General features: G+C 42.6%; 1 protein-coding gene across 1 annotated transcript in view; it reads right to left on the bottom strand.

Moving 5' to 3' along the window:
- GLP1R (glucagon like peptide 1 receptor) overlaps nt 1–23016 on the bottom strand; it is a gene marked incomplete at both ends in the record, with an annotated part of 87537 nt that extends 64521 nt beyond the window's left edge. The window contains one exon of the mRNA XM_084203054.1: nt 22945–23016. Within this exon, the coding sequence (XP_084059180.1) occupies nt 22945–23016 (72 nt within the window). The remainder of the gene's footprint in view (nt 1–22944) is intronic.
- Nucleotides 23017–26332: the final 3316 nt, after the last annotated feature.

Genomic DNA, 26332 nt, shown 5'->3' with positions numbered 1-26332 from the left:
TTGCATACCATCGGGTTCATATAAAGGCCACACATTATTACAAAAATCAATCAATTTCCTTTTACTTAGTTCTTGACCAAAATTCCCCGCATTCCAATGTTGTAATAAACAGCCCAAAGGCGAATCGTCCGGGATTTCTATCCCGGAACTTGCTAGAGTTTTAAACGTTTTCAAAGGCATCATTCCTAAACAGAATAGACAGGAAAAGAAAGAAAATCTATGCAGATAGAAGGATAGACCAACCAACCAACCAACTTGTCACCCTCCGACGCCGCGGGGGAACAAGTGCCGGACCAGCGAAGCTTTCGCCGCGTCTTACAGCCGGCGCCTAGGCTTTACCCAAGACGTCTTTAGCCCAACCCAGCGGAGCCGATGCTTCGTCTTACGGGCAGGCACCCAATACCAATACCAAAAAATAAAGCACCTTCGGGCTTACCTCCTGCAGTTGTCCGACAGGCGCGGGGTCGGGCACGAACCAATGACTCCCCGAGAATCACTCGGTGCCGGCGTGGAGTGGATCAGGACGCGAACCGCCCCAGCAGCCCTCGGAGTCCTGCCGCGGTCGCCAGAAAACTGTTGCCCGACAGAGAGACACGAAACAACTAGGTTGTTTAGTGCGGTGCTTTATTGAGGGCCCTGGGGTCTGAGGACTATCGTCTCAAAGTCAGAGCCCACCGTTCCCCTTTTTCGTCAGGTTTTTATATCCTTTTACAGAAGTACACAATGCAGTTACATAAACCGTACACAATGCAGTTACATAAACCGTACACAATGCAGTTACATAAACCTTGTAGATATTATTTCTAAAAGTCATAAATTCTATACGCTTGTCTACTCAAAACTATAGGTTACCCCCCTTTAATCCCCCTTGCTTGTCTTCCCACCACCAGGACCCTTTATCATTGATTTATTATTTCGCTGTGTTCTGCATGCTCTACTAGATCCTTTAATTATTAGTTTGTGGTTCTTAGTATATTTCCAGGCCTGTTTCCCAGGGCCTGCTTGTGAACTGCTTTCTAAGCCTTAGCATAACTACTGCTATTGCTATATCTACATTAGTTCTTTTCTTGTTATTTCGGTATCAAAGGTACATCAAAAAATGATGTCTCTACTATAGATAATTCAAAAGAAGTATCATTAAAGGTACCCTTTCAAAGAGATCATCAATTAGATCATGCTTCAGGACTGACATTCCCTAGATTTCTGTATTTATCACATTCTCTTCCCACATTACGCTGCCCAGTATCAAGTTTAATGTAGTCATTTGACATTATGCAACACAAAGTGACCCTCTGAGATAAAGTCATTACTCTCAGTCCCTTCTGTAGGGCTGCTTGACTGATCAGATGATATAATATTAATTATGCTTCCCAGCTCATATTTTACAAGATATTTCATCAGTGGTTGGATCACTCTGTACAAATTCCTCACCCTTCAGAAAAAACAAACAGGATCAAAACAACTTATCTTTCAGAGGGAAGCCAGCTTCTAGGAGCTTTTCCTGTAAATGCTTCTGTTCCTTAGTTACTAATGAACCAATTATTTCAGAAGCTCAAGAGCGTCAGAAAAAGAAATCTTTCAGCATCCTCCTTGCTAGTGAAAAGCACAAAACTAGTTCCCTCTAAAGGAGCTACTGAATTCAGGGAGAAACTCCCTGGTGACACCTGCCAGCTGTTCTTGCCCTTAGGCTGCAGCAGCTTAGTACTTTTAAGTCCTTGAAGAAAAACAAAAAGTCTCAGGACTTCAATAAAGAGAAATCTTGAGAACAGAGCTTCACCATCTGTCCAAGCACGGAAAGCCCTCTGTTCTGTCACTGACTTCTAGTTCCATGACATCAAGCTTTTGAACTCACAGCTGCAAGAGGAAGCACTCATTAGACACATGTGATCAACACACAGAAAAGACATTCCTCTGTCTGCCTCTCCAGAGCTGCTTAGCCCAGATTTCTTTTTCTTTTGGTGGCGTTTGTCACTGTTGCTCTTTTTGTTTGTTTTAAACCAGTGGCTGAATCTCAGCATTCCTCTCTCTCTCTCCGCTGAAAAAGACCACTGCACCACACAGTCCCTCATCCTGGCCTGCCTGCCTTTTTCTTTTCTTTTCTCTTTCATACACCTGCACAGCTAAGGAAGGAAGGTTTGGCTGGGCTCAATCCTACAGCAGCCTGTAATAGAACCTGTAAGGGCACTTATCACCACCATCCCATCCCCATCTCCCACCCCCTCCATTCTTAAGACCTGTTCTTACTAGATTAAGGAAAAAAGAATAAGCACAGGTATATCCTAAAAGGTCTAGAAATGCCGAATGCTTCTGCACAAAATCTCAGATAAACCAATTTAAAGAACAAAACCAAAACTGATTTGAGGCATACTCCTATTTCTTGGTACTTCTGCACAGGGAGCTCCCAGTTCAGCTGACTGATTGTTCCACCAATCATTGCAAATACATGAACTGTCTGAGCAGACAGGAGAGCTCTGCCCTAACCACAAGGGTTTCCATTCCAGCACCAAACACTCCAGGTCCGTCCTGGGATCTTTCATTTGTGCTTTGAAAAGAACCAGTTTTCCCAACCCTGAGAAATTTGTTTTGACAAGGTGCATCTCAGTGAGAAAAATATCTCTTGGCCCTGTAATTTTCTGGATCAAGAGAAAGTATTTGGCATTCAGAGACATAGATGTCATAGCAAACTTTTAAAGACCTAAATCAACTTGCATAGTATACTGTTTCAAAATAAAGGGAATAAAGTAAACCCTAATATTTCAGCATGCTACAAAATTTAGCATCACCTTCTAGAGAAATAAAGAAATAAAATCAAACTCCCATAGGTCAAGCAAGATAGTCTGAAAATGTGGTGCCAACCTGTGTTTATAGGGTTCAAGTTTCTATTGTTTGTGTCTTCAGTGATGGACAGACCTGGGACAAGAACAGTTACCTGCAGAGTTCTTTTGTCCCATGAAGAACTTTCCAAAGCTGGAAAGATTTTTGTCTTGGGTGACTGTAGGACCCATGAATCCATATGCTCACTGTTGAGGTAGGTATGCATTTAGATTGGCAGCAGCTGTTACCAGAAAATGTTATTTTCATTACAATGTCTTTCATCTGTTCTGGTAAGTGTTCCTGTCAAGGAAGTATTACATGAGCCACTCAAAAATGCCAGAAGAAAATTACTGAGCAACTATGCAGAGGGATAGAAGAAAAATGCAAAATTCAAAAGCAACTATAACTCACGAACTCTCGGAGAGAAGAAAGCAATCCAACAATTTTAGTGGGAGACAGCATACAGCACTCATGAGAATTACATTATCATACAAGGAGATTTTACTGTGCATTGCAAATCTAGACATATGCTTTCTGAAGTGCTCTTTAGCAGAGGACTTTTATTGATGCAGTCATACAACAGACCAAGCAAAACAACAGTTTAGCATGTATTTTTAGAAAGATACACAAGATATAGCTCTAGAAATATCAAGAAACAAACAAAGGCAGAGTTGAAGACCACTAACAGGAGGAGCAGAAGCTATAAAAAGCTGAAAAGGAGAGCAGAACTTCATACATACACTCACAGATTTAGAAACAAAATTCAGCCTAGGCTGCTGGAAGAGCAACTCAGCATTTCATTCATTAGTAACAGAATCAAAGAATGATTTTGGTTGAAAGACATTTAAAGATCATCCAGTTGTAATATCCCTGCTATGGTCAGGGACATCTTTCACATGGATCAGGCTGCTCAGAGCTCAATCTAACTCGGCATTGAACACTTCCAGGGATGGGACACACACAACTTCTTTGAGCAACCTGCTCCAGTGGTTCACCATACTAACTCTCATGCAAAGTAATTTCTTCTTTCTGTCTATAATCATTCTACCCTCCTTTAGTTTAATGCCTTATCCTATGACACTACAAGCCCTGGTAAAAAGTCTCTCTCTCCACCTGTCTTATAACCCCATTTAAGTATTGAAAGGCCAACATAAGGGCCTCCTCAGAACATTCCCTCCTCCAGGCTGGAGTGCTCTCAGCCTCTCTTTGCAGAAGTCTCACTTCCACAGAAAAAGGACCCTAACAGGTCTATTTCTTTCATTTTTTTGGGGACCCCAGAGCAAGATGCAGCACTCCAGATGGGACCTCACAAGAACAGCAGGGAGAAAATCCCTTCCCTTGCTCTGCTGGCCACGCAGCTTTGGATGCAGCCCAGGATACAATGGGGTTTCTGGGCTCTGAGTGCACACTGCCAGCTCATGCCCAGCCTCTTATCCACCAGCACCCTCAAGTCATTCCCTGCAAGGCTGCTCTTAATCCATTTTTACCAAACCTGTATGGATACTGATGATTTTCCTGATCAGGTGCAGGACTCACCCTTGGCCTCGTTGAACATGGGCCCACTTCTCAAGCCTGTCAAGGTCCCTCTGGATGCCACCCCTTCCCTCCAGTGAGTCAACTGTACCACTCAGCTTAGTGCCACCTGCAACCTGCCAAGGGTGCACCCAATCCCACTACATCCACTAATAAAGATATTTAAATTACTGGCCCCAATACAGATCCCTGAAGGACACCACAATCAAATGGAATAGAGGAAAAATGAGGGATATACACAGCTGGAAAAAGCCAAGGAGGTTTAGGATGGAATTCAGATGCCTGATCATAGGTACCTATAGTTCCCTTTAACATAGATGTGTCCCTCACGTTGTCTCCTGCCACACCTACCGAGAGGTACAGAATTACCCTATATCCTACATGATATCAATTAGTCCCATACAGGGTTTTGAGTACTGTAAAAATTTTGAGCAGCTCTAGATGCCTACATTTGGGCAACTGACTCATCTCTAAGCTGCTCAAGCAAAAAAAAGTAAAGAACATCTGTCAAAGCTGGACTTCTGGCTCCTCTTGCTGAGGTTTACAATGCAATTAGTTAAGCTGGTTCTTTAGGACATGCTGAACCAAGTGCACTTAAAAGGATCTTTATCTTATGCTTATAACTGATTGATTTCTCTGTACCAGCCAGCAACTGGACAGTCCCAGCACTGGCTGACCAGAGGGACAGACTGAGCTGGCAGCTCCACAGAGCCATGGAATTGCATCATTTGAGTTTCCAAGTTAAAAAAAGTTACCACAGAAAAACATGAACATCACTTCATTGCAAATAATCTGTATTTTCACCAGGAAGGAAAAACTCTAAATCATTCCACTTTCCATACTAAAATATCCCAACAGAGTTAAGCTCCCCCAACTTTTCAAATGCCTATTTAACAGTCACCCTTCTCAAAGAGCCGTGGTGCAAAGTGTAGCTACATTTTCCAAGATCACAAATCCTGTAACACTGTAAGCCTGGCCACCAATTTGTCATCTCAATCAGCTCAACAACAAGAAAAAAAAATACAACCAAATAAATCAGACACACTAATCTTCACAAATCTTTTTCTCACTGAAAGCATTCCCATCTACACGTTTTTATTTGTAAACAGAGTTCTCCAGTCAAAAAAATTACTCAATAGAAAAACAATCACCACAAAGCTATTTAAAAAACAACACCACACACAACCCCAAAATCTTCAGTTTACAATTTCATGGGTTCTGCATCTACTATTGCCAAAGTAGAATGCAATCAAATCTGTATTGCTTTTACCAGTCCTAGTTGAGGGCAGCAGTTCATTTCGGTTTTAACAAATGCAAATTAACTCCCTCAGCAGCTCATTGTCACAGCGGCTCAAGGTTCACTGTCCAAATTATCTGCTGTATGGCTGGTCCCTGCCAAGGCAGTTATGTGCAGCACCTTTACAAATGGCCAGTGCTTTCATCCACAGTTAGGACACATCTGAGAGCAGAGCACACAGGAAAAGCTCTGCCAGCAAAGCTCATTCTCCAGACGTCATCCGTTTGCCTTCCAAATCCTAAAAAAGTAAAAGTACTTGACAAATTCATCCAGAAGAGATTTACTTCTCTTTCCTGCAATCCCTCTGAGCCAGGGAGCTGACTACAGAAGTACAGACAGGTCAAGTTGAATCACAGACTTTCCTTACTCTAGGACTGCAAAGCAGCTTATGAACCTCCCTCTTCCTGAGCTCAAGTTATTCCTCCAATCTGCTGCATTAACCATGCATACCAAATACTCAGATACTAACATGCAGTCCTTCTTGTGAAGTCAGTGCCAGAATCAATGGCTACAGCTGAATCAGTAGCAAAGGATCCATGCATTCGTTCTGCAAGACAATCCCACAAGCTACAATGATTCTGTCCCCAAACAGCAGCAGAAGAGAAGAACTTGGAGGCAAGACCTAACTTCTATTTTTCAAAGTTTACCCCTACCCCATCTTCAGGCCCCTTCTAGCACACTTTGATTTTCATCAATTATGATCTCATTAGATCATTTTCTCAATACATGGGAAACCACTGTACTTTTTTTGTGCACGATCCTCACCAGCCCTGGGGCTGGATCTTATTCTCTGCTCCAGTCAGACAGCACAGCCTTCAGTCCAGCAGGTCTGCTGTGGGCAGCAGCCAGCTTGAAAGACAGTCATAACTTTCCACAGATATCAGCCTGCCTCCACTTCATTCCTTCTTTCCTTCCCTTACTCTCCCCAAGCTATATGCAGCTAAAGAGGATTGAGATTTAAGCTACAGAAGTGAACTGCAAGTGTGTTGACGTTAAAGCTGACAAGACTTCCATTTCTTGCCACTTTTCCTTGGGGACACCTTCAAAACAAAGGGGAAAGTGAGCAGTAGAGGAAGATTGCTGTTAAAGCAGTAAGCACACTGATTTTTAGAAAGCAAGATACAGGATAAATCTTAAGGGAGAAGCAGCTTGGTAAGGCAAGCAAAGAAAAACATGCAGAGAGCTTCAAGTAAGCTGGACAAATGGAAACACAGAAGAGAGAGCCACCCCTGCAGTCAAGTCTCCAAATTACTCATTTTGAGGAAGGTGAAGTTGTGCACAAAGCTTCCCCTCCACCCAGCTCCAGTTTTAACAGCACTAAGGAAGCAGTGACCATGCAGTAATAAAGCTGAAAATGGATAGGTCACTTAAAGGAATTAAACTCATTCCATGTTAGTAGTTTCACAGCTACATGTTTCCCCATCTGACACTAACCTTAAATCAAACAGCACTTGTAGGAACAGAATACATTCACAGAGAAGATGCTAGAGAAAAAATTTAGAAATTCAAATAGCAGAGGCTTGGCTTGACATGTATTTTCAGAGAAAAAGTTTACACTCTGAATGAACCTGCTCTGCAAGACTTATGTTTTCATCTCAGTCCACCTTTAAAATGTACTTTTGAAGTACTGGGTCATCTTACAGCATAACTATCAGCATTTAAAACAGCATAAACCAGCACCACTGTTGAAAGCAGTGGTTTCTCTGTGCCAAGAGAAAGGTGGTGATTTTCTCCCCCAGGCCTCACTCCCCTTGTCTCCTTAAGCCTTATGATGCACTCATACCATCAGCACTGCAAGCCAAACAGCCTTACTCTCAGAGGCAAAATTAAGCAGGAAAAATATTTGATGGGCTAAGTGTTGCTGTAAAGCAGAAACAAATGCAGCACAGCTCCCAGTGAGACATAAGAACAATCTTAATGATCCACCATCTTAGAAGTGAGTAGTAAGCAAAAGCCCACATAGCACATAAAATGAATTACCAGTACCAAAATGTTAAGCTAGGAGTCAAATGTATTATTCAAAAGAAGCAAAGACTTGAGGACTTCAACAATTGGAGGAATAGCCCCTAAATGTTCCTCATCTGCACTCCCTACCATACTGCTCACGATTTTTCACCTTTTGAAAACCACAGTGACCTTGAGGCCAAAGGACTCAGGTGACGAACTCATCAATTTCCCACACAGCACCTTCTAGAGCCTCCCACCAACTGCTGCATCCATCTCACACACACCAGCTTGACCAGAAAACACCCTTCAGAAACAGACCAGAAACATTGACTTGAAGACTCCAAGTGACCAGGAATTCACTGCACTCTCAGGCTAGCTGCTACTGTGGTTTATCACCTGCAGTACTGAATTCTTCACTTATTTCTGGTCTGAGTTAAATTCACCATACAAATGGCTTTGCTTAAAAGTAACTACCTTGCAAAACATGAAGTATGTCACAACAGTTTTAATTAATAAGATGGACCTGAAGTAATAAAAATTGTATCTGACTCAACTTTCCCAAGATAACAAGTTGGTTAATGTTTATGAGGTTAGATAACTTTTCAGTCTTTTCACAAAACAGGTGGATGCATACCAGATTAAACAGTTAAGAATTATTAGTGAAAGCAAATATAAATTGAATTTTTCATAGACTGCTGCCATTACATACCATCACACTGTTGTGGAGCCCTGCAAAGGAGAGTCCAGGCTCCTCACCCCACTGCCACTAAGCTGGTTTCTGATAAAGGAGCCAGTTGTCCTTTAGCCTCAGGTTATGCAGAATTGTTAGACAGCTTTATCTTCATTAGCACTTTTGAAACTATTGGTTTGTACATGCTGCCATCAGCTTCCTTACCTTTTCCTTATACACAACTGCTGGAGTTATTTTGGCCACCACTTCCATTTCTTACCAGAATGGTTTAAGTTCTGAGATGACATCTGCAGAGCTGGAGATATTGGGGACACTATCAGCACCACTATCTCCTCGCTTGCGCTTTTTATATGATAATGTTTTCCTTTCGGGCAATTTTTACTCTTTCAGCTTTGCAGCTGCAGATGGTACCTAACATTCTTTTTTCTACTTTTCCAGTTTGAAGGAATTAACTGGGTAAACAAGTCAAAATCTGTAGATGGGAGTGCTGCAGTATCAGGGCTGTAGATCACATCTGCTTTTAGAGATTGGTAAAAGCTTTCATGCCTGAACACCTTGCTCAAAAAAATACATCTGTTCCTTGCAGCTACCAAAGCAGCACGCTGCTGTACTGCAGACAACAGTCCCTTTGTCACCTCAGGCATCTTTTTTGCTTTAGCATTGTAGATTATGACAGCAGAAAGTTCACTGAACCACTTAGATTTAAAATAGGTAAATAAGCCTCAGTATGTGAAACTTATGCTCAAACATCACTATATAAGTAAAAACTCTTATTACACCCAGGTAGAATTAAAAGTATCAAGTAGAAAAGAAAGGAAAGGTCAGCTCCAAAAACAGGCTGGAAATGGCAGAAACACAGAAACCCTTGTGTTCTAACAGCCTGCAGAAAGCAGCTTCTGTTCAGGTCACTAAGATGCATCCTCCTTCTTTTTGGCAACCAGAATTTATTCAGATGCACTAAGTCCTTGTGCACGAAAACCACCTGCAACACTCTTTATACAACAGTCTCCAGTTATTGACGTGAGCAACAGTGAGGTTAAATCCTTTACAATTCCTGTCTCCAAAATGATAGATCATTCAGATATATAGAGTGTTCAAAAAAAGGGGGGGAAATAGACAAAAGGACATTTTTATCGGCCTTTCAAAAACAAAAGAAACAAATGCTCATCACTACAATATAGTGAGGCTCCAGGCGATCCCAGAATCTCTGCAGGCCAGTCACTATATAAAAAAGTTGGGGGGGTGGAAGGAACTTTCCAAAAGTCTCCATCTTAACTGAAGTTGTTCAGAAGTATCCATTTCATGGAATCCAAGGGGGGAAACAACACAGCCAAAAAAGGCAGTAACTCACTCCATGGAGGACAGGAAGACAACACTGGCCAGAGCTGGGACACGCTCCCTAGAGGGGCCCACTAGATGAGCAGCTTGGGCAAGCAGACAAACACACAGCAGACAGGCCAGCTTGTCTGCTTTGTTTCTACCAGAACTCTTAATGGAAAGGACACTAACCCACAGAACATTTCTCTTGTCAGATTCCTTGGACCAGAAATGGTCAAAAACTTAAGAAGGCGCCAGGGTGGAGGAAAAGACAGATGAGAGGGAAAAGGCAGCTAAAGAGAAAATGATTTAGTCAAGACCAAAGTAGGCTGACACTCTCCATTCCCAACTGTTCAAATAGTTTATTTTCCAATTTGGATCATAAAACTAAATAAAAGATAAGCATTGCAAAATAAGCACGAAGCATTTAGATCTCAATGGGAGTGAAAGTTGAATATTTCCATGTCGGCTGCCTGTCATCCCCTACTTGACAGTGCTCCAAGCTTGCTACAAAATTTGCTATGAAATTACCTTCTCATTTCCCAGTGACATAGCCTGCTGCCCATGCTGTCTTTCACATAACACTTTTCTTCTGTGCTGATCCCAGCTGTCCATTGAGCAGGATACAGATACTTTGGACAATATAATAAATCTGTTTTTTCCACAATTTGGTTTTGCTCCAAATATTTCCAGCATGACCAAAAAGAAGAAAGAGGGAAGAATAAGAAGAGCTATAAATTAAAGACAAACCAAAAAACTCCAGAGGCCATAAAGTACCATCAACATAAAGATCACCATATCAGATGTAGTTGGGGGATAAGAGAAAATATTTGGAATTCAGTATTTTTATCCAAGTTCTTTCCAGCACACTAACTGGAAATTTAGTTTCTCCTTGATCTGTCAGTACAAAGCTCTCTCTCCTTCCCCATAAAGTACGGGCATATTAATGAATTACTCAAAAAGGTGAATTTTCTTTAAGGCTTTAGTTAAGCATTATGCTAAGCAGCTCAGCCATAATGGCAAAGTCACAATTAAAGAGAACTGTAAGTCCTTCTGTTAAGGAAAAAATAAAGACTATTTTCAAAGACAACAGAGGAAAAGACACAACACAGCAAAGCTTAAAGCAAGTTGTGAACTAAGCTGCTGAACCTCAGAACTCCACACACAACAGGCAATACATAGACATGAAAGAAACTAATCATTGAAAGCTTGAGCAAGGAGGAGGTTAACCTCATGAACTATAAATGATGTTTACATTAAGCTTTGTTCTCCCAATATTACAGCCTTCACGCTCCCTTCAGTAGCATGTGTAGCACCGACTGACAGCTTGGTTTGTTATTAAGTGTCTGGCTCTGAAGAGTATAGTGTTTAACACTACAAATAGTCTCATTGATGAAGATCTCTTCTGTGCAGCTGTAACCCCTTCTCCACCAGTAATCGATCATACAGGAGCTGAGAACATTTTCAGACAAACACAGTCCTTCAACCTCGACTCAATATAAAAAGCAATTTGTCCTCTACTGCTTTCTGTAGCTATTACAGATAATTCCAAGGCACCCATCATATTAATATTCAAACACACAGACTTGGTGAATTAAGTGCTGGCAGAAGAAAGCACCACTACTTCTTCCCCATAACAGGGATTTGGAAGGGGTCATCTTAGCAAACGGATTATCTCCACACACATACATTTCTAATAACAAGAGTGACAACAGCTCCTACTTCCTGTGAAAAATGTAAGGCAACACTGTAATCCATTTCCCTACTCAATAATTAATATGTAAAACCACAGGACTGTTACTCACCTGACTCAATCTCCCTAAAATGAAGGGAGCAAGATAATAAAAGTCTGAAACTTTAAATCTTTCCATGCAAGATAGTTAAAGAAAAAAGGAAACACCTTCCCAAGGCCCAAATCTGGACATTTCTCATCATCAGCTACAAGATATTCCACCACACTTGATCAGGGACTACAAAGACATTTAACACATCTTGAGATGCCTCTGCTTCTTTTCTCACCTGACTATTCCATTCTCTAGTTCTGGAAGAAAGCCTTTATTTGGAAGCACAAACACTGTATCAGCCAAAAAAAACCAACTTATGAGTGAGCCCCAAGTTGCAGTCAGGCAGATTCCTTGTCACCACTGTCTTGGATGGCACCTCCCTTGATTGCTCAGACTAACCATGACTATTACAGCAGCAAGATGGACAGCTTGCTCCCCACTTTCTCCTCTCCTCATGTAAAGAAGTTTGAGTCCTGTCCCCAAAAGGACCCCCAGCTACTTCCTGCAGCTGGAAGCACATACTTCTCACCCATCCTGACACAGGAATAATTTTCTGTTTAAAAACATTTTATTCTGACTGGGTTTTCAAACAGTTTCCCTACAATGCACCACACACAGCCCTCAAGACAAAATGAGCAAACTAAAAAGCCCCACTCCAAAACCCCTCTATCATCCAAGGTCCAAAGATGAGACTGCTGTTCACATTTGGAAAGTCTGTGGCACCCTTTTGCAAAAACCAAGCAGAAGTCAAAGCTGCACTAACACAAGGCTTCTTTGACAGAAAATTAACAGTCTACTAATATAAGAGTTTCCTCTATAATTAACATGTAGGGGAAGAGATTAATCCATGTACTCATTTGCCTATCTCCCTACCCAATGTCTAATTGTTGATGTGATCTTGTAAAGGTCTATTTGAGTACAATCCAAGGCGATTTTAAGTCTATGGGACAGAGACTTATTAGAGCTTTCACCTCAACAAAAAAGCCCAGATTGGTGAAATACCACAGTAAATTCAGCTTATAGCTAATTAAGATGGATGAATGGTGGCAGAGTGCAAAAGAAGGCAGGAGCAAGGAACAATACAAAAGCTTCATTCAACCATTAGAGGATGCCCCACCAATCATTTAGCATAAGCAACAAGTAGGAAAACAGATCAGGAAGTACAGAGCTCTGACAGCTCAATGACATTGACAGCTCAATTGGCATTGGTGTTACCTTACACAAATAAATAACTAAGTAGCCCTGCTTGAGCAAGAAGGTTGAACCTCCTTCCAACCTCAGCCATTCTGTGGTTCCAATGCCATTTAGGTATCAAAACAAGTAAGAAATCAAGAAATGCAGTTTCCAACTCCAGCTTTGTTTCCTGCAATTTAAAACCATCTCTACTATTGCAAGGCCATTAAGTTAAGAGTTCAAACTATTAAGCTAACATTCCTTTATCATTACATCTTATTAGTAATAAAATCAGTTTTATTTTATAAAGCTTTAATAGCCTCATTCATTACCACCAGGTGTCTTAATCCCCAAAGAGCAATGAACAAATACAGAGCATACTGAATAGTTATAGAATTATTATTCTACAGTTTTCTTCTAGTACAAGTTTCTCCTCTAACTAACTGTAGTTAATTAAAAAATAAAATTGCTGCCCCTTGGAAGTCCATAGGGAGCAAAGCTGAGTGCAACTGAAGGCAGGTTTTTAAAATTTCCTGTGTCAACTTTTACTCAATTCAACTAATAAACAGGATTGCCAACATCTAGGCTCAAAGCACATCTATCACAACAATAAATGTGTTGGAATTTCACTTTCTGAAATACTGTTTGAACAGGATGTTTCTGACTACCTTTATATCTGAAAGCCATCCATGCCATCTGTGATGCTCTGTATTTCATTTAGAGAGGTCATTACATATTAAGGATTTAGGGCTTTTTGAAAGAAGTCCACTGCAAACACATCTTAATTTATTTGCTGTGCAATTTATAACAGTGTCACTGTAAACAACACAGAATAGCATCCTGTCTTCTCTTTTTTTATTTTCTCCAGAGTGTACTCTGCCAGCAGTGTCACTGAGTTTAAAAGGAATGGGATCTTTTTGTTATTCTTAGAGTGATGCATTTCAAATGGTACTTGATGAATTTGTCTTCATTAAGAAATGGTAATGAAAAGGGCAGTATATCAGAGAGCATCACAGCATCTGACAAAAGCAAAGACCAACTGCTATTTCAAATAATTTAGACTAAATACTACACCTTTAATCTTCCCATCCCAAGGGATAAAACCTAAAAGCTTAATTCATTCTGCATAACACGCTTTGTACAGTAGAACAATTTTATTTGGGAGGAATGGGACTGAGGAGGAAAATGGAGACTGACCTCAGTGATTACCACTGATCTAGTGATGCATAGCTGTATATCTCATTTGTAACCCATCCACAGCTCTACCAATATGCTCTTAGAGGTGACTTAGGAAGAAGTGTAAGTGCTTTACAGGGTCTGGCTCCTTGCACAACAGCAGCAGCACCTCTGATGATTTTGGGGCATAGCAGACAGGCTGTAACCCTCCTAGATATTGGTGCTTCCCTCACATTTCATGTTTGCCATTCAATTTCACATACTGAAGCAGAGTGAAAAATTCAAGCACCGACACTTATGTTCCCACTCTCTCTGAAAGGCACAAAATGTGGATTTCTATGTACAGACCTCTTCAGCACAACGATCAGTCTGTAGAGAAATCACAGCCAGCCATAAAGGCAACATGTTTCTGGACTTTGCAAACACGACAGGTTCTTTACCACCCTATTCCAGCTCTCAAGGCGCTATTCTGAACCTGAACAACACAAAGATGACATTGGGATGAGTAAATTAATTATGTCATAAAGTAGTTGCTGAATAGAACATTCTGTAATCTATAAAGCAAGCCTTTTGAGTTTCCTGGTTTTCCCCCTCCAATTAGACCAAGTAAGACACCTGATACTTCTCAATGCTTCTGTACACCCAACCCTTTCTATGTATCAGAACGACTTACAGCAACTCTTCAGTAGCTTCTGTACAACACTCTAGATGTGTCAGAGGAGAAACAAAGTTATCAATTTCCATCCTGAAGAAGATCTATGAAGAGGCTACTGCATTTCCAGGAGCCTGTGCATGTCAGGAAATGAATCTTGTAAAAGAGGACTGCAGACACCAGGCACACCAGTCTCTCCCAGAAGATTTGAAAGGTAACAAGAACGACTTTTTCACACCACAGCTTAGTAGTTACATTAAGCCAGTACTTCAGAATTTCTACCAGGCACCTGCAGAAGCAGCAAACACCCAAAGGGAGAAAGTCTTCTGCCGTTGTTTTACCTGCAATAGTTCAGAGACAGTCTGCTTTACAGGAGAGAGCAAAAACACCTGCTGGGTTGCTGACAATACAAACAGCACACTGTGCCTAGGATTTATCATCTGCTCAATGAAAAGCCAGGAAAGAAACAAATATCACAGGAGGGTACTACACAGAAGTCAAGAGAAAGTTATTCTAATGTCTCCAAACCTTCCCCAGCATTGGGGCTTTAGAGATGAACTGCAGCATAGGACGAAGTATTAAGCCACATCCACCAAGGCTCCTCCTAACATGAACATCATATGTTTTCCTGTATGCTTTGTGCATACATGACCTTAAATGTAACAAGTGAGTTAAAAAACAGTCTCCCCATCTAACTGAGCACAAACCCTTGGTCCTTTCTGCTCTCCACTGAAAGCTGACTATGCCATCTTAAAAAACATTAAAGACTTGGTGAAAAGATCTTTGCAGTTGCAGGGACATACCATGCCCCCTCACCTACTCTCCTAATGCCTTATATAGTTACAGCAAACTTCAAATTAAAAAAGAGATGCTCTAGAGTGCCTTAGAAGTTCAGGTCTGTTTTAGAGTGATTTTCAAGTTTTCAAGTTGGCTTTGGTTTGTTTGGGTTTTTTGAAGGTGGTCACAGGTTTTGACACCCATCAAAGGTAATAAGGTAATCCTCCAATTTATTTACTCTATAAGGTTCTTAGAGAACTGTGGCCTTGTTGCTGCAGTTGAGAAGTCACCTACTTGTCATCTGCCCTTTAAGTCCCCCAGTCACACCCTATATTGTCATAAAGTCCAATTACACTCATTTTATACGGGCTTCTTTCAGATGTCAAGAAAGACTGAATTGCTAAAAGAGATGAGCATATGCAAAATTCAACTCAGTCTGGTTACATAAGAAATAAACTCTCAAACTCAGTTGTAAAGAAGGTGAGCTGCAATTGAACAACTGGAATATGCTTTAAGCAAAAAAAAAAATCAGTTTTCACAATGAAGTAATACATAAGGATGAATACAGAGGAGATGTTGGTCACAACATCAGCAGTGCTGATACCTGTGGAGCAGAATGGGAGTAGGAATATTAGCAAAAGAAAGAATACAACAGCTGATTGTTTGCAGAACTCAGAAGAAAAGGAAGATTAATGCTACATATCATGAAATAACCTGGTTTAAAGAGGTTCAGTCCATCCATTTCATTGGAATGACACTTGTACATCTCTTGAGTGCTTGGTAGACATCAGGGTAAAGCTTGACATCCATTCCTCAGCTTGCTTCAGCACGTGCATTGTGCTCACAGGTAGCTGGATTGCCTTTCAAAGCACCAGAGAAATACCCACACTAGGCAGAGCCAGAGCAGCTGGGAGGGCTCTTCTGGCATCTGAACTTCTCATCTGCTTTTGGCCTGTCCCCACCTAACAGCAAGTCTCAGCCTTCTCATGCTGCCAGAAACACATGCTGTGGTGTAAGAGGACAGTTCCATACACTTCTGCCCTGCACCAGAAACTCACTCAATGCAAAAGTCTCGGTGGTCACCATTCTTCTCATTTAGAGAAGGATTTAGAGGATAGCACTGCTCTCCCTCAGGCTGCTCACACAAGTGTTTTGGTTTACTTGATTGGGTTTGCCTTTCAGTGTGATTCAGCTTCCAGACTGAGCAGCACCAGAACTACAGATGTCAGAGGAGTTACCAAAGCATCCTAGTCAGAAATGAAAGTCTTAAAAAGAGCAAGACTTCAGAGATTGTCCCATGCAGATGCGTCCATATACACACCCCACATCCCCCTTCCTGTTTGCCCTAAACTCATTAAATCTAACAAAAACTGCTTCATGGGGAGAAGGGCAGCTGGGGAGGTGCGGGAGAAAGAGAGGAGCAGTGCAGTTTTACAAAAGGGACAGGGATAAATGAGCCTGAACATTAAGATGTGAGCAAATATGCCCAAATTACCACAAAATTTAGATTACAAGCTAACTCATGCTCACTTGTTCTCTAAAGATTCAGAAGGCAGTGGAAAAAGGCAGGACACCACAAGAGTCACAAGCTTCTAGGTTGTGCTCAAAGGATTCATAGTTTCCCACGTGCAAAATGGTTCTTCTACAAAGGTCCCAACTCTTTAGCTGCTTCCAAGGCATAAGAAGAAAGCAGGTTTCTTTTCCTACTTCTTGTACAGTGCAGCAGAGAGCACACGGGTAAAACAACTATGCAATAACAATAGAATGCAAGTTTCAAAAATGGTCCTGAAATTATCAGAGAAGGCACTGGGAGAGTGGCAGGGCATGGGCATGAGTGGGACAAGGCAAGAACAGAACGGGTGAACGCAGATGAGCTCAATGACCAGATGAGCACAAGACAAAAATACAGTTATTCTAAAAGCCAGCATAAAACAGTTGAGGAAAAAGATGGTGAGAAGGCGAACTAACAATGAAATGCAATCAATTGCAAGAAAAATAGCAGTCAATACCAGACTACACTAATACAGCAATCTATTAACAATCAGTTATGGTGAAACAGCAATAAAAGGTTGTCAGTAAAATGACCAGCTGAAGGAAATATTCTTTTTCACATGTCTAAACTACCATTTCCTCTACACAGTTACCATATTTTTGATTGTTCATTCAATTAAATTAAGCCCCTCTTTCCTCTATACAATAACTGCAGTATTTATGAGACTATTAAGAAGCTGTATTTGACCTTGGGGCAGGGGCTGCTCACAGGATTTCATGTAAACATCTGGGAAAGAGCTGTTCATGTTATCATGGCCCCACTTCAGCACTGTATCGATTTATTCACCTACATCAGAGGCAGTGGCAGTTGTTAGTCTCTTTGGGAAGACAAGACCATAAAGATTAAGGGGAGGGCAACTGGTAGCAATCTAACCAGGGTCCCCTCCACAAGGATGTGCCACACTGTATCCCTGGAACACTGTCTTTAAGGCTTACTGAAGTCCCAACCAAGTGCAGGGAGTTTCCTTTTGCATGGGTCCGTATCCCTGGCAGTAAGAGTAGACTCATCTACATTCCTTCAGCAGTAGAAGCAGTGAGCTTTCCACGTTTATGCTCACAAACCACAGATCACAATGCTGCTGCAATTCTTTTGGGAGTTTCTTGTCCTCCTGCCTGTGAAGATTGGCACGTATTTCCTAAGCTGCCCCACATTCACACCAAGGCAAGGGATACTGGAATGCAGCAATCATAGCCCACCCAGTGTGGCTGAAATTCGTAAGTACCAGTTTCCAACACTGAACAAAACGAGGCAAAGCACAGTATTCAGCCACCACCACCAAACTTTTTTTCACCCTTCACGAGTTCAAATTTGCTGCATGTGAAACAGTGAGGTTTGAAGGGGTTACCTTCTATTTGGCAAGCAAGAGGTCCCTAGATACTGCTTACCTTATCCCTCTTCTAATGGGAAGCACTGGATGCAAGCAATAAACTCGGTCTTTTTTCAGTAGCTAGGTTAGGAAGTTTTATTTAATGAAATGAGTTCCTGCCCGATGTTTTAATTTGGGCTCACAAGAAAACAACGTTGTAGAGCTTAAATAAAAGGTCTCTTATCTACTTTGCTGACAATTTTTTTTTCCAAAACTGAGACATACCTGCTATTGTGTATACTCACTTTTGTTAAGACACAAACGAATAGAACTGATGTACTGCACAAGGAAATTTGAGCAGGCAGCCTTGGTGGCAGTACGTACGCTGGTTTATCACAGAAACGCAAAATCTGCCCGTGAAAGAAGATGGTAACAACTTTCATTTACCTACAGCACTGCAGAAGAAAACAATCAGTTTTGAAAAGGACTATTTCCAAGTTAAAAACTAGTGAAGGCCCTGTGATTGCAGAGAAAACAGCTCCTGGTGTGTCCTCTCAAGTAACTGGCAATCAATCAATGCAGCAAATTAAAGCCCTATTTACACAGGCTCGCAGAAACAGGATATGATACAATACCTTTAAAAATCTGACAGGAGGCAGACAACTGTTTACATTCTGTATATCAGGCCCAGTTTCACTGAACTTTACCTCAGCTATAGAGCCACAGCTTTCAGAGTGCAGGAGGTTTAGTTTTGCAAAGCTCCATCACTTCCATCTCACTTTGATAATACAAGTTCTTCTCACAAAGGAGAGCTACGTGCGCTTGTACAGCCATAACATCTGTCCTTCCATGCCCAGTCATATCTGTCTACAGTCTTGTTCAAATATGTTTGTCCAAACTCTGACTGTCTCCTAGGCTGGGGGGTGGGGAAGTCAAGGGGGTGCGGTCACAGCTACAGAAATAGGGCGAAGGATTTAAGAGCTGTTTCACTAACTTAAACTTTCCTGGAACAGACATCAGAGCTTTTAAACAATGCCAAGGGCCAAGTCACTGCTCTGTTGTGTGAAACACAGTCCTGTCCTTTGGCCCTTGGAGATCACAGAACCACGGGCTGGAAAAGATTTTAAAGCCCACCTAAGTTCCAACCCCTCTGCCGTGGGCAGGGACACCTTCTACTAGACCAGGCTGCTCAAAGCTCCATCCAGCTTGGCCTTGAGCACTGACAGGGATGGGGCATCCACAACTTCTCTGGGCCTGGTTCAGCACCCCAATGCCCTCACAGTAAAGAATCTCTTCCAGCCATGTAACCTAAAACTAGTCTCTTTCAGTCTAAAGCCATTTCCCCTCGTCCTGTCACTACATGCCCTTTCCTAGGCTCCTCAAGCCTGAAATGCCATGTGTCACCCCCACACCCCCCTCCAATATAGTTACGTTTGGGATATTGTAACAAGTGTCTTATTAATTTGTATCATCAGATTTCCTATGCTGGGCCATCTGGCTTTATAGCACACACACTGTAACTTCATAAAGTTTCCAAAAAATTAGAGTTTTCTATACAAAACAAACAAGAAAACCCCCCCATTATTTTATGAATGCATAAAAGGTTTTAGCCACTTGGGATAGCAATTTAATTTGCATTGAATTATATAACACAATCATCTAATTTAAGTTTACACCATAATAATATAGTAATGAACTTAAACAGCCTACAAATACTAAGATTTTAAGAACCTGGCCATATTCCTGGGAAAGCAGCCTATTACCTAGAAGCTAGCCAAGTATCCTTGAATAATAACTACAGCAAGATGGCCCAGTGTCAGACCTTGTCCACCCTTTCCTCCACTGCTTTCTACACCTCTGCCAGCATGTGCTGATGATGCTGGTCTAGCATATTTTGATTTTCAGAGTGCAGGCAACAAAAAAAGGCCAAAAAACAGTTCTGTGAAACTTTTGGGAGCAGTAAATGGAGAAAAGGAGTAACTCAGAACCTCCTGCCAGCCTACTAATGGAGGGATTTTTACCGAGTTGGTGTAAAAATAACCTCTTGGTTATCCAGCTAACTAAGATGCAGTCCAACTCACCATCCTCACTTCTGCAAGGAGTCACTAGTTTATAGGTTCACTTCTATTTCTGTTTCTCAGACAAATTCTATCTATAGTCATTTTCCCACCCTAACCGCTTCTAAAGAACACAGAATGGCAGGACAGGGGGAGTCAGGAACCATAGTTCAGTTTTCTCAGCATTAGGGCATGTAACAGAAGACAAGAAGTCAGAATAGGCATGGTCCTGCAAGCCTGGGCTGGGGCATGCAAACACTTTGAGGACCTCCATGCCCTCAAGGGCAGAGCACAGCACACCAACAAGGCATTTAAAACCGCCCCCCTCACACTACATCTTTTCTTTATCCTTATCAGGATTCAAAAGTCGCCTTCCTGGAGACAAATATCCAATCCTATACAGCCATGGTTAAAGAAGCAGATGCTGCATGCAGAACTAGAAAGCAGCCACAGCAGGCTTCAGAAGGGTGAGCAAGGAGCAGTAACTAACCATACATGCCCCTAACACCTGCAACCTAACAAAGCCCTGCTGTTGATCGGGAGAACAGCTGGCTGCTCTATCTAAATAAGCCTCAGTAACAAAATAGTAACTGAGAGCACCAGCGACATACACACGCCCACACTCGATGTTTGTATTTACCTGTGTGCTTTTCTATTCCCACACCAGAGCACTTCAGATACAAGAGGTGAGGAAAGCAAAATTTCCACTGAATTCACCTGTTTCTACTTCTACCCAGGCCACCTCTAAGATTTCCATTTAGCCTCAAAAACAAAAGCAGGGGTAGTTTGAAGAATGGGATCTCCCAAATCACAGCTGTGGCACAGCTCTTTCCTGTTCTTCACTGACATTTAAACTACTTCTTTGAGATTATCTAATCAAACCTTTGAGCAAAAGTACTACATAGAAAAGCAGGGTCTGAAATCCAAATCCAAGAGAGGGCTGATGGCAGTGAACCACTGACCAGCTGCTGGTCAGCTCTCTCAACAGCAGGGCATCACTGCTCAAGGCCAAACAGAGAAAGGACACAAGCTTGTCATCAGTAATGAGATTCTGCAATGCAGCCGTGTGCTACCAGCTTTTGGTCATTTTATTACCCTCAATGCTGTAAGGAAGATCCAGACCTAGGAATTACCCATCACCCTGCATTTAAGATGATGGCACGTAAGCAGCACCACCTCAGATAAAAACTCTGTACGTAGAAGGAAGAAGAATTTTAGTCCGTTCTCAGCTTTCTCTTCTTCCCTTCCTCACTTGTTTGAGGGGGTGGAGGGAGAGAAAGTCTAAGTAAAACATTAGTCAGAGCACCAATAAAATTCTTCTTCACTCAACTCTGTATCACATCATTCTGCCTTCCTCTCACACCTGTCTTTCACAGATTTTACTACCTGCTATTGACTGTGCAGCGCTATTTTGTTTCTTTTAAATATCACCTTTAACACTATTCTAAACTGAACCTAATAAATCAGATAGCCAAAGTCTCACACTTTTGTACACTTATGACTGAGCAGAGTACTTCATTCAGAGTACTTTTTCAGCATACAACAAGCACAATCACTGCTCTAGAGAAGTTGTCAGATAAGACCCTCCAGTGTCAGAAAAGGCTATAAAAGTACTTGTTTTACTGCAAGACTGAAGTTACAGTGTTGAGGCCATGGAAGCCTCTTTCTTCTCACCCATTCCCAGTTCTTCATCCAGGTAAAGAAGGCCACTTGGCTCAGAAATATACTTCACTCTGATTCTCTAATGCTGGCAGCTCCACTATTAGTTTGCTCTGTGGTCGAAGCTCAAGTAGCTCAGGGATTTAGCCTGACAAATATCAAATACCTCTACATATGGAAGATCCCCAGCCTTTCAGGGCCCCTGTTTCAGTGTGCGATCATCTTAATAATGATCATCTTAACAATTAATTCGAATTTTTCCTACAGCAAATTGTGCCTGTTGCACCTTTAAGGGCCTGAAGTAGATAGCAAATAAAACAAACCCACCAAGAAAGCCCAATGTTTTAGACAACCCTACAGGCTTATACCCATTTTGGCATTAAACAGGTCCTCTTGGTGCTGTATTGTAGAACTCTGTAACCCCAAAAGCTTTTAGCAAGTGGAAAGAAACTGGACAGTGTATTTGGTCCATCATCAGATACACTGTCCTTTCCTTGACCTCTGCAGCCCACAACGCCAGCTTTGAGCCCGTCCTTACTCTCCCTATAGCAATAGGCTCCTGCTGCCACCCCAACGCTGTAACCTCCATCCCTCCCCATCAGTCTCTCTCGCCTCGCTGGCCCCAAACCACAGCCAACCTTCTCCGTCCATCATCCTTTCCCTGGCCCTTTCCTTTTCCCCATTGCCTGCTCCTGCTTTTCACACGGATTATATTTTGCTTTCCCACCCTCAACGCTGTGTCACAGCCGACTCTACAATCCCCCGCCAGGACCCCGCTCTGGTTTTCCCACGGCACCACGTTTGTTTGCCCTTACAGACCCGCGTGTTATTTCCTGTGGGTTTATGCCGGGGGGAGCATTACCTCCAGGGCAATACCCTCGCAGCAGCAGCAGCGTCTCCGCTTCCTTCCTCCGCTCCGCTCGCCCTACGCCCCCGCCCGCCCGCCGAGACCCCGGCGGTGCCGCCCGGCTCCTACGCGGGACCCACGCACGGAGAATTCCCCGCGCTCCAGCCCCGCCGTCCCCGGCGGCCGCCGCTTGTGCTGCGAGTGGTGGCGGAGGCGCCCGAAAAGCGCCGGGTTTAAAACTTCTGACTTCTCTCCGAGCTGTTCCCGGAGCCGCGGGCGCGGCGGCACCGCAGCCCCCGCGGGACCCCCGAGGGCGCCCGGCCGGGCCGGGGCAGCGCCGCGGGGCAGGGGCCGGCACTCACCCGCCTCACCGGGAGCGACCTTCCCGCGGCCGCCAGCAGCAGGAGAGCGAAGCCGAGCGGCGAGGAGGGCATGTCCGGGGGCGGCCCCCCATGCGCGGGGGTCCGGAGAGGCTCCGGCTCCCGGTGGCCGCGGAGGCTCCGCGCCGGGCACAGCGAGCGGCGGCAGCCGCGCCGGGGGCTCCGGAGGCCGCTTTTGTAGCGGCGGCGGAGGCGGGGAGGGGCCGGCCCAGGTACAGCCCGGCCCGGCCCGGCCCGGCCCCGCCCGACCGACAGAGATGCGGAGCCGCCGCGGGTGGACGGGCCGGTGTCGGGGGCGGGAGCGCCAAGGGCTGTGTCGGGGAGGGGAAGGGAAAGAAAAAAGTGGAGGCAGCCCCTGTGCGATCCCGCCCCCTCCTTTTCAACTTCTTATTTTCTTTTACTCTGAATCTGTTCAGGCTTGAGCATTTTGGTGACCTTCATGCTGTTCGTGACGTCCAAGTTTTATTAGGTTTAATAATAGTGAATGTAATTATCCATTTATAACCTGAATTTGCAGAGCTGCATGCAGTGCAGATCAGAGCTTGCTTTCTAAGTTGAAGACGGGGCACAGGTCAGTCCCGGCAGTAGTATGATGTGTAAATCTCACATACACATTAGATTTAGAATACTTATTTTCCTAGCAAAAGAAGGCTCTGAATCTGCTTTGTGCTAGATTCATATTACTGTTCTTATTTATTCACTTTGCACTGACTGGTAGAACTAAACCAGCACTAAAGCACCTATATTGGTGACATTCTACACCAGCACCTGGAAGAAAGCCATCAGAGCTAGAAGGAAAGCTGAAAATTGAACCAGGAAGTGGGGAAAATATTTCACATTGGTCAGTTAGATGCAGCTAGAATATAAACAAGTTAATAGCTTAAATATTAATGATGTGTATTAATTTCAAATACAACACAGCATCAGTCTGATGCTTTGGAAATGTAACTAGTTAGAGCATCAATGCTGTGAGATCATGAAATAATGAAATTCCTCAGACTATGACTTGCCAGGACAAGTGCTTACATCTCAACAGCTAATCGAGACAAAAAGTATTTGCCATGGTGGTTTGGTTGACTGAAGGCAGAAAATATACTTCCTTCAACTTTTCTAAAATGAAAAAAAATAAAGATTTGAAAAGAAAAATAAAACTTACTACCTTCAAGCCAGGCAACAGAAACCTTTAAATAAAGAGAAAGAAACTTCTTCCACCTGGATAGCACCACCAGCCTGAGCATGGCACACCTATTTCACACGTCAGTCTTTACTGCTCTCTATGGTTTCTGCACCAGGCTTAATAAATTTTCCAGTTAAGACTTCTGCTCCTGAGGAGATTCCCAGCACCTGTGTGCAGAGGAGGGCCAGCTGCTTTTGCCAGACCTTTGTAGACTTATGCCTCCATTGAGAAGCCTCATCAGGGCTACAACGGTGACGTATATCCTGTTGGAAGCGGGAATTTTACTTTGGAGATGAACTCTGCTATCCACAAATAATCCCAGGTAGCTCTTCAGGCATGATGACATCATACCAGGGGATGATGACCAAGCAGCCAGGCAGACTAAGGCTTAACTATCACAGCCTGGGGTGCACTGTGTGCCATTTATGTTATCTTTGTATGGATGGAGATGTGCATGGCTGATACCAAGAAAGGATGAGTTGGCTGAAGGAGGAGGTGCTGTGGAGATTGGATGGTTCTGTTTAGGCTCCAAAGAATGCGTAGAATAGAGAAAAGTTATATAACAAGAACTCTGAAAGACACCATGGCCAAAACCCCCACTCTTGCCTTAACTAAGGGGCATTTAAATATTAACAGGCAAACTGCATTTGCTAATAAGCTCAGTGAAGTACGTGCTGCTGCATGCATGACTACATTACTCAATTCCCCCCTTAGATCATGGTATACAGAAGGAGGAGAAGGGATACAATCTTATGCCAGTCTTATGATTGGGCTGTGCACAAGCAGGGTAGAAATGTCATCTGGTTAGGAAGAAGACCCAAAAGAAGAGAGAGACCACTGATGGGCTCTTCTCTTCTCTTCTCTTCTCTTCTCTTCTCTTCTCTTCTCTTCTCTTCTCTTCTCTTCTCTTCTCTTCTCTTCTCTTCTCTTCTCTTCTCTTCTCTTCTCTTCTCTTCTCTTCTCTTCTCTTCTCTTCTCTTCTCTTCTCTTCTCTTCTCTTCTCTTCTTCTCTTCTCTTCTCCTAAAGCAAGGATGCCTCTATTGGTAAGCTTCTGCACACAAATATTATTATTGCTACTATTAGTATCTCTATTGCATCAAGTGAATTTATCAACCTCAATTCTGAATAAAGATTTCTGTTCCTTCACTAAACCACACTATTTGTGGATCTGTGATTGCACAAGTTCCTGTTCACCACAACCAGACCTTACAGGGGTTGGAACATCAGTATTTGTGAACCTGTGCTCATGGAAGTTCCTAGTGAACATGACCAGACTTAGGGCCAAGTTGGTTATAATCAGAAGTCAATCCCAGCTGCACTCAGACACTCTGATCTCTGAGGACCTGCTAGAACAAAAGGGATTTATTTTCTTGACAAATTTCTATACTCTTAACAAAACACATAGACTAGTGTTATCTATATGAATAGAGGAAAAAGCAAAGTAGAGCAGAATAAACTCTCAACAGGTGCATTTTCACTGTAGCCATTAAGAAGCTATTATCACAAGACTAAACAAATCCTGTTGACTGAAATGACTGTATTAAAAGACAGGTCATTTTCCTAGAGATGGAAAAGTATTTATAATTCAATAAATTAAAATATTTTTTGTGGGGAAATACTGTTGAAAGTTGTGTCTCAGGCTTGGGTCTGTTGGATTTTTGTTACATTTATTCTTGTTTTTAATAGTATTAAATTTTAACTTTGTCTTTTGTCAGTGATTATGCAAGAACAGTTTGAAAGTAAGTGAATCATTAAAATGACACTATCCAAGTTTGAAAGGAGCTGGCATCCTTTCAGTTTGAAAAATACGATTCAATGAGTTGACGAAGCCTTGCTCAACTTCAGAATTTTGTTTGTTGAGGCAAGCACTTCTTTTCCTGTAGCTGAAGGAATTCAGATGCTATTTAATATACAGGGCTTTGTAGCAGCTCTCCTGTTCCCTTACCTTCCATCTGCCCCAGACTTCTCATGTATTAAGGAGGAGCTGCCTTGCAGTTACACTGCAACACAGGGATTCTTGTCCTTCTATGACCATTAAAGCATTCTTAATGCAGCTGACTATGTTTTGAGGACAAAACTGCATTTTGAAAAGCCCAGTGTCTCTTTCAATAACCTTCCCTGATAATCCCTTTCTGTGGAGATGGCATAAACTTAACTGCAGGCAATACACAAAGCCTTCTCAAGGGTTTGGG

Source organism: Fringilla coelebs (assembly GCF_963513975.1).
Source record: "Fringilla coelebs genome assembly, chromosome: 3".
Classification (NCBI taxonomy): Eukaryota; Metazoa; Chordata; class Aves; order Passeriformes; family Fringillidae; genus Fringilla; species Fringilla coelebs.
This window is presented reverse-complemented; position numbering and strand designations above follow the sequence as displayed.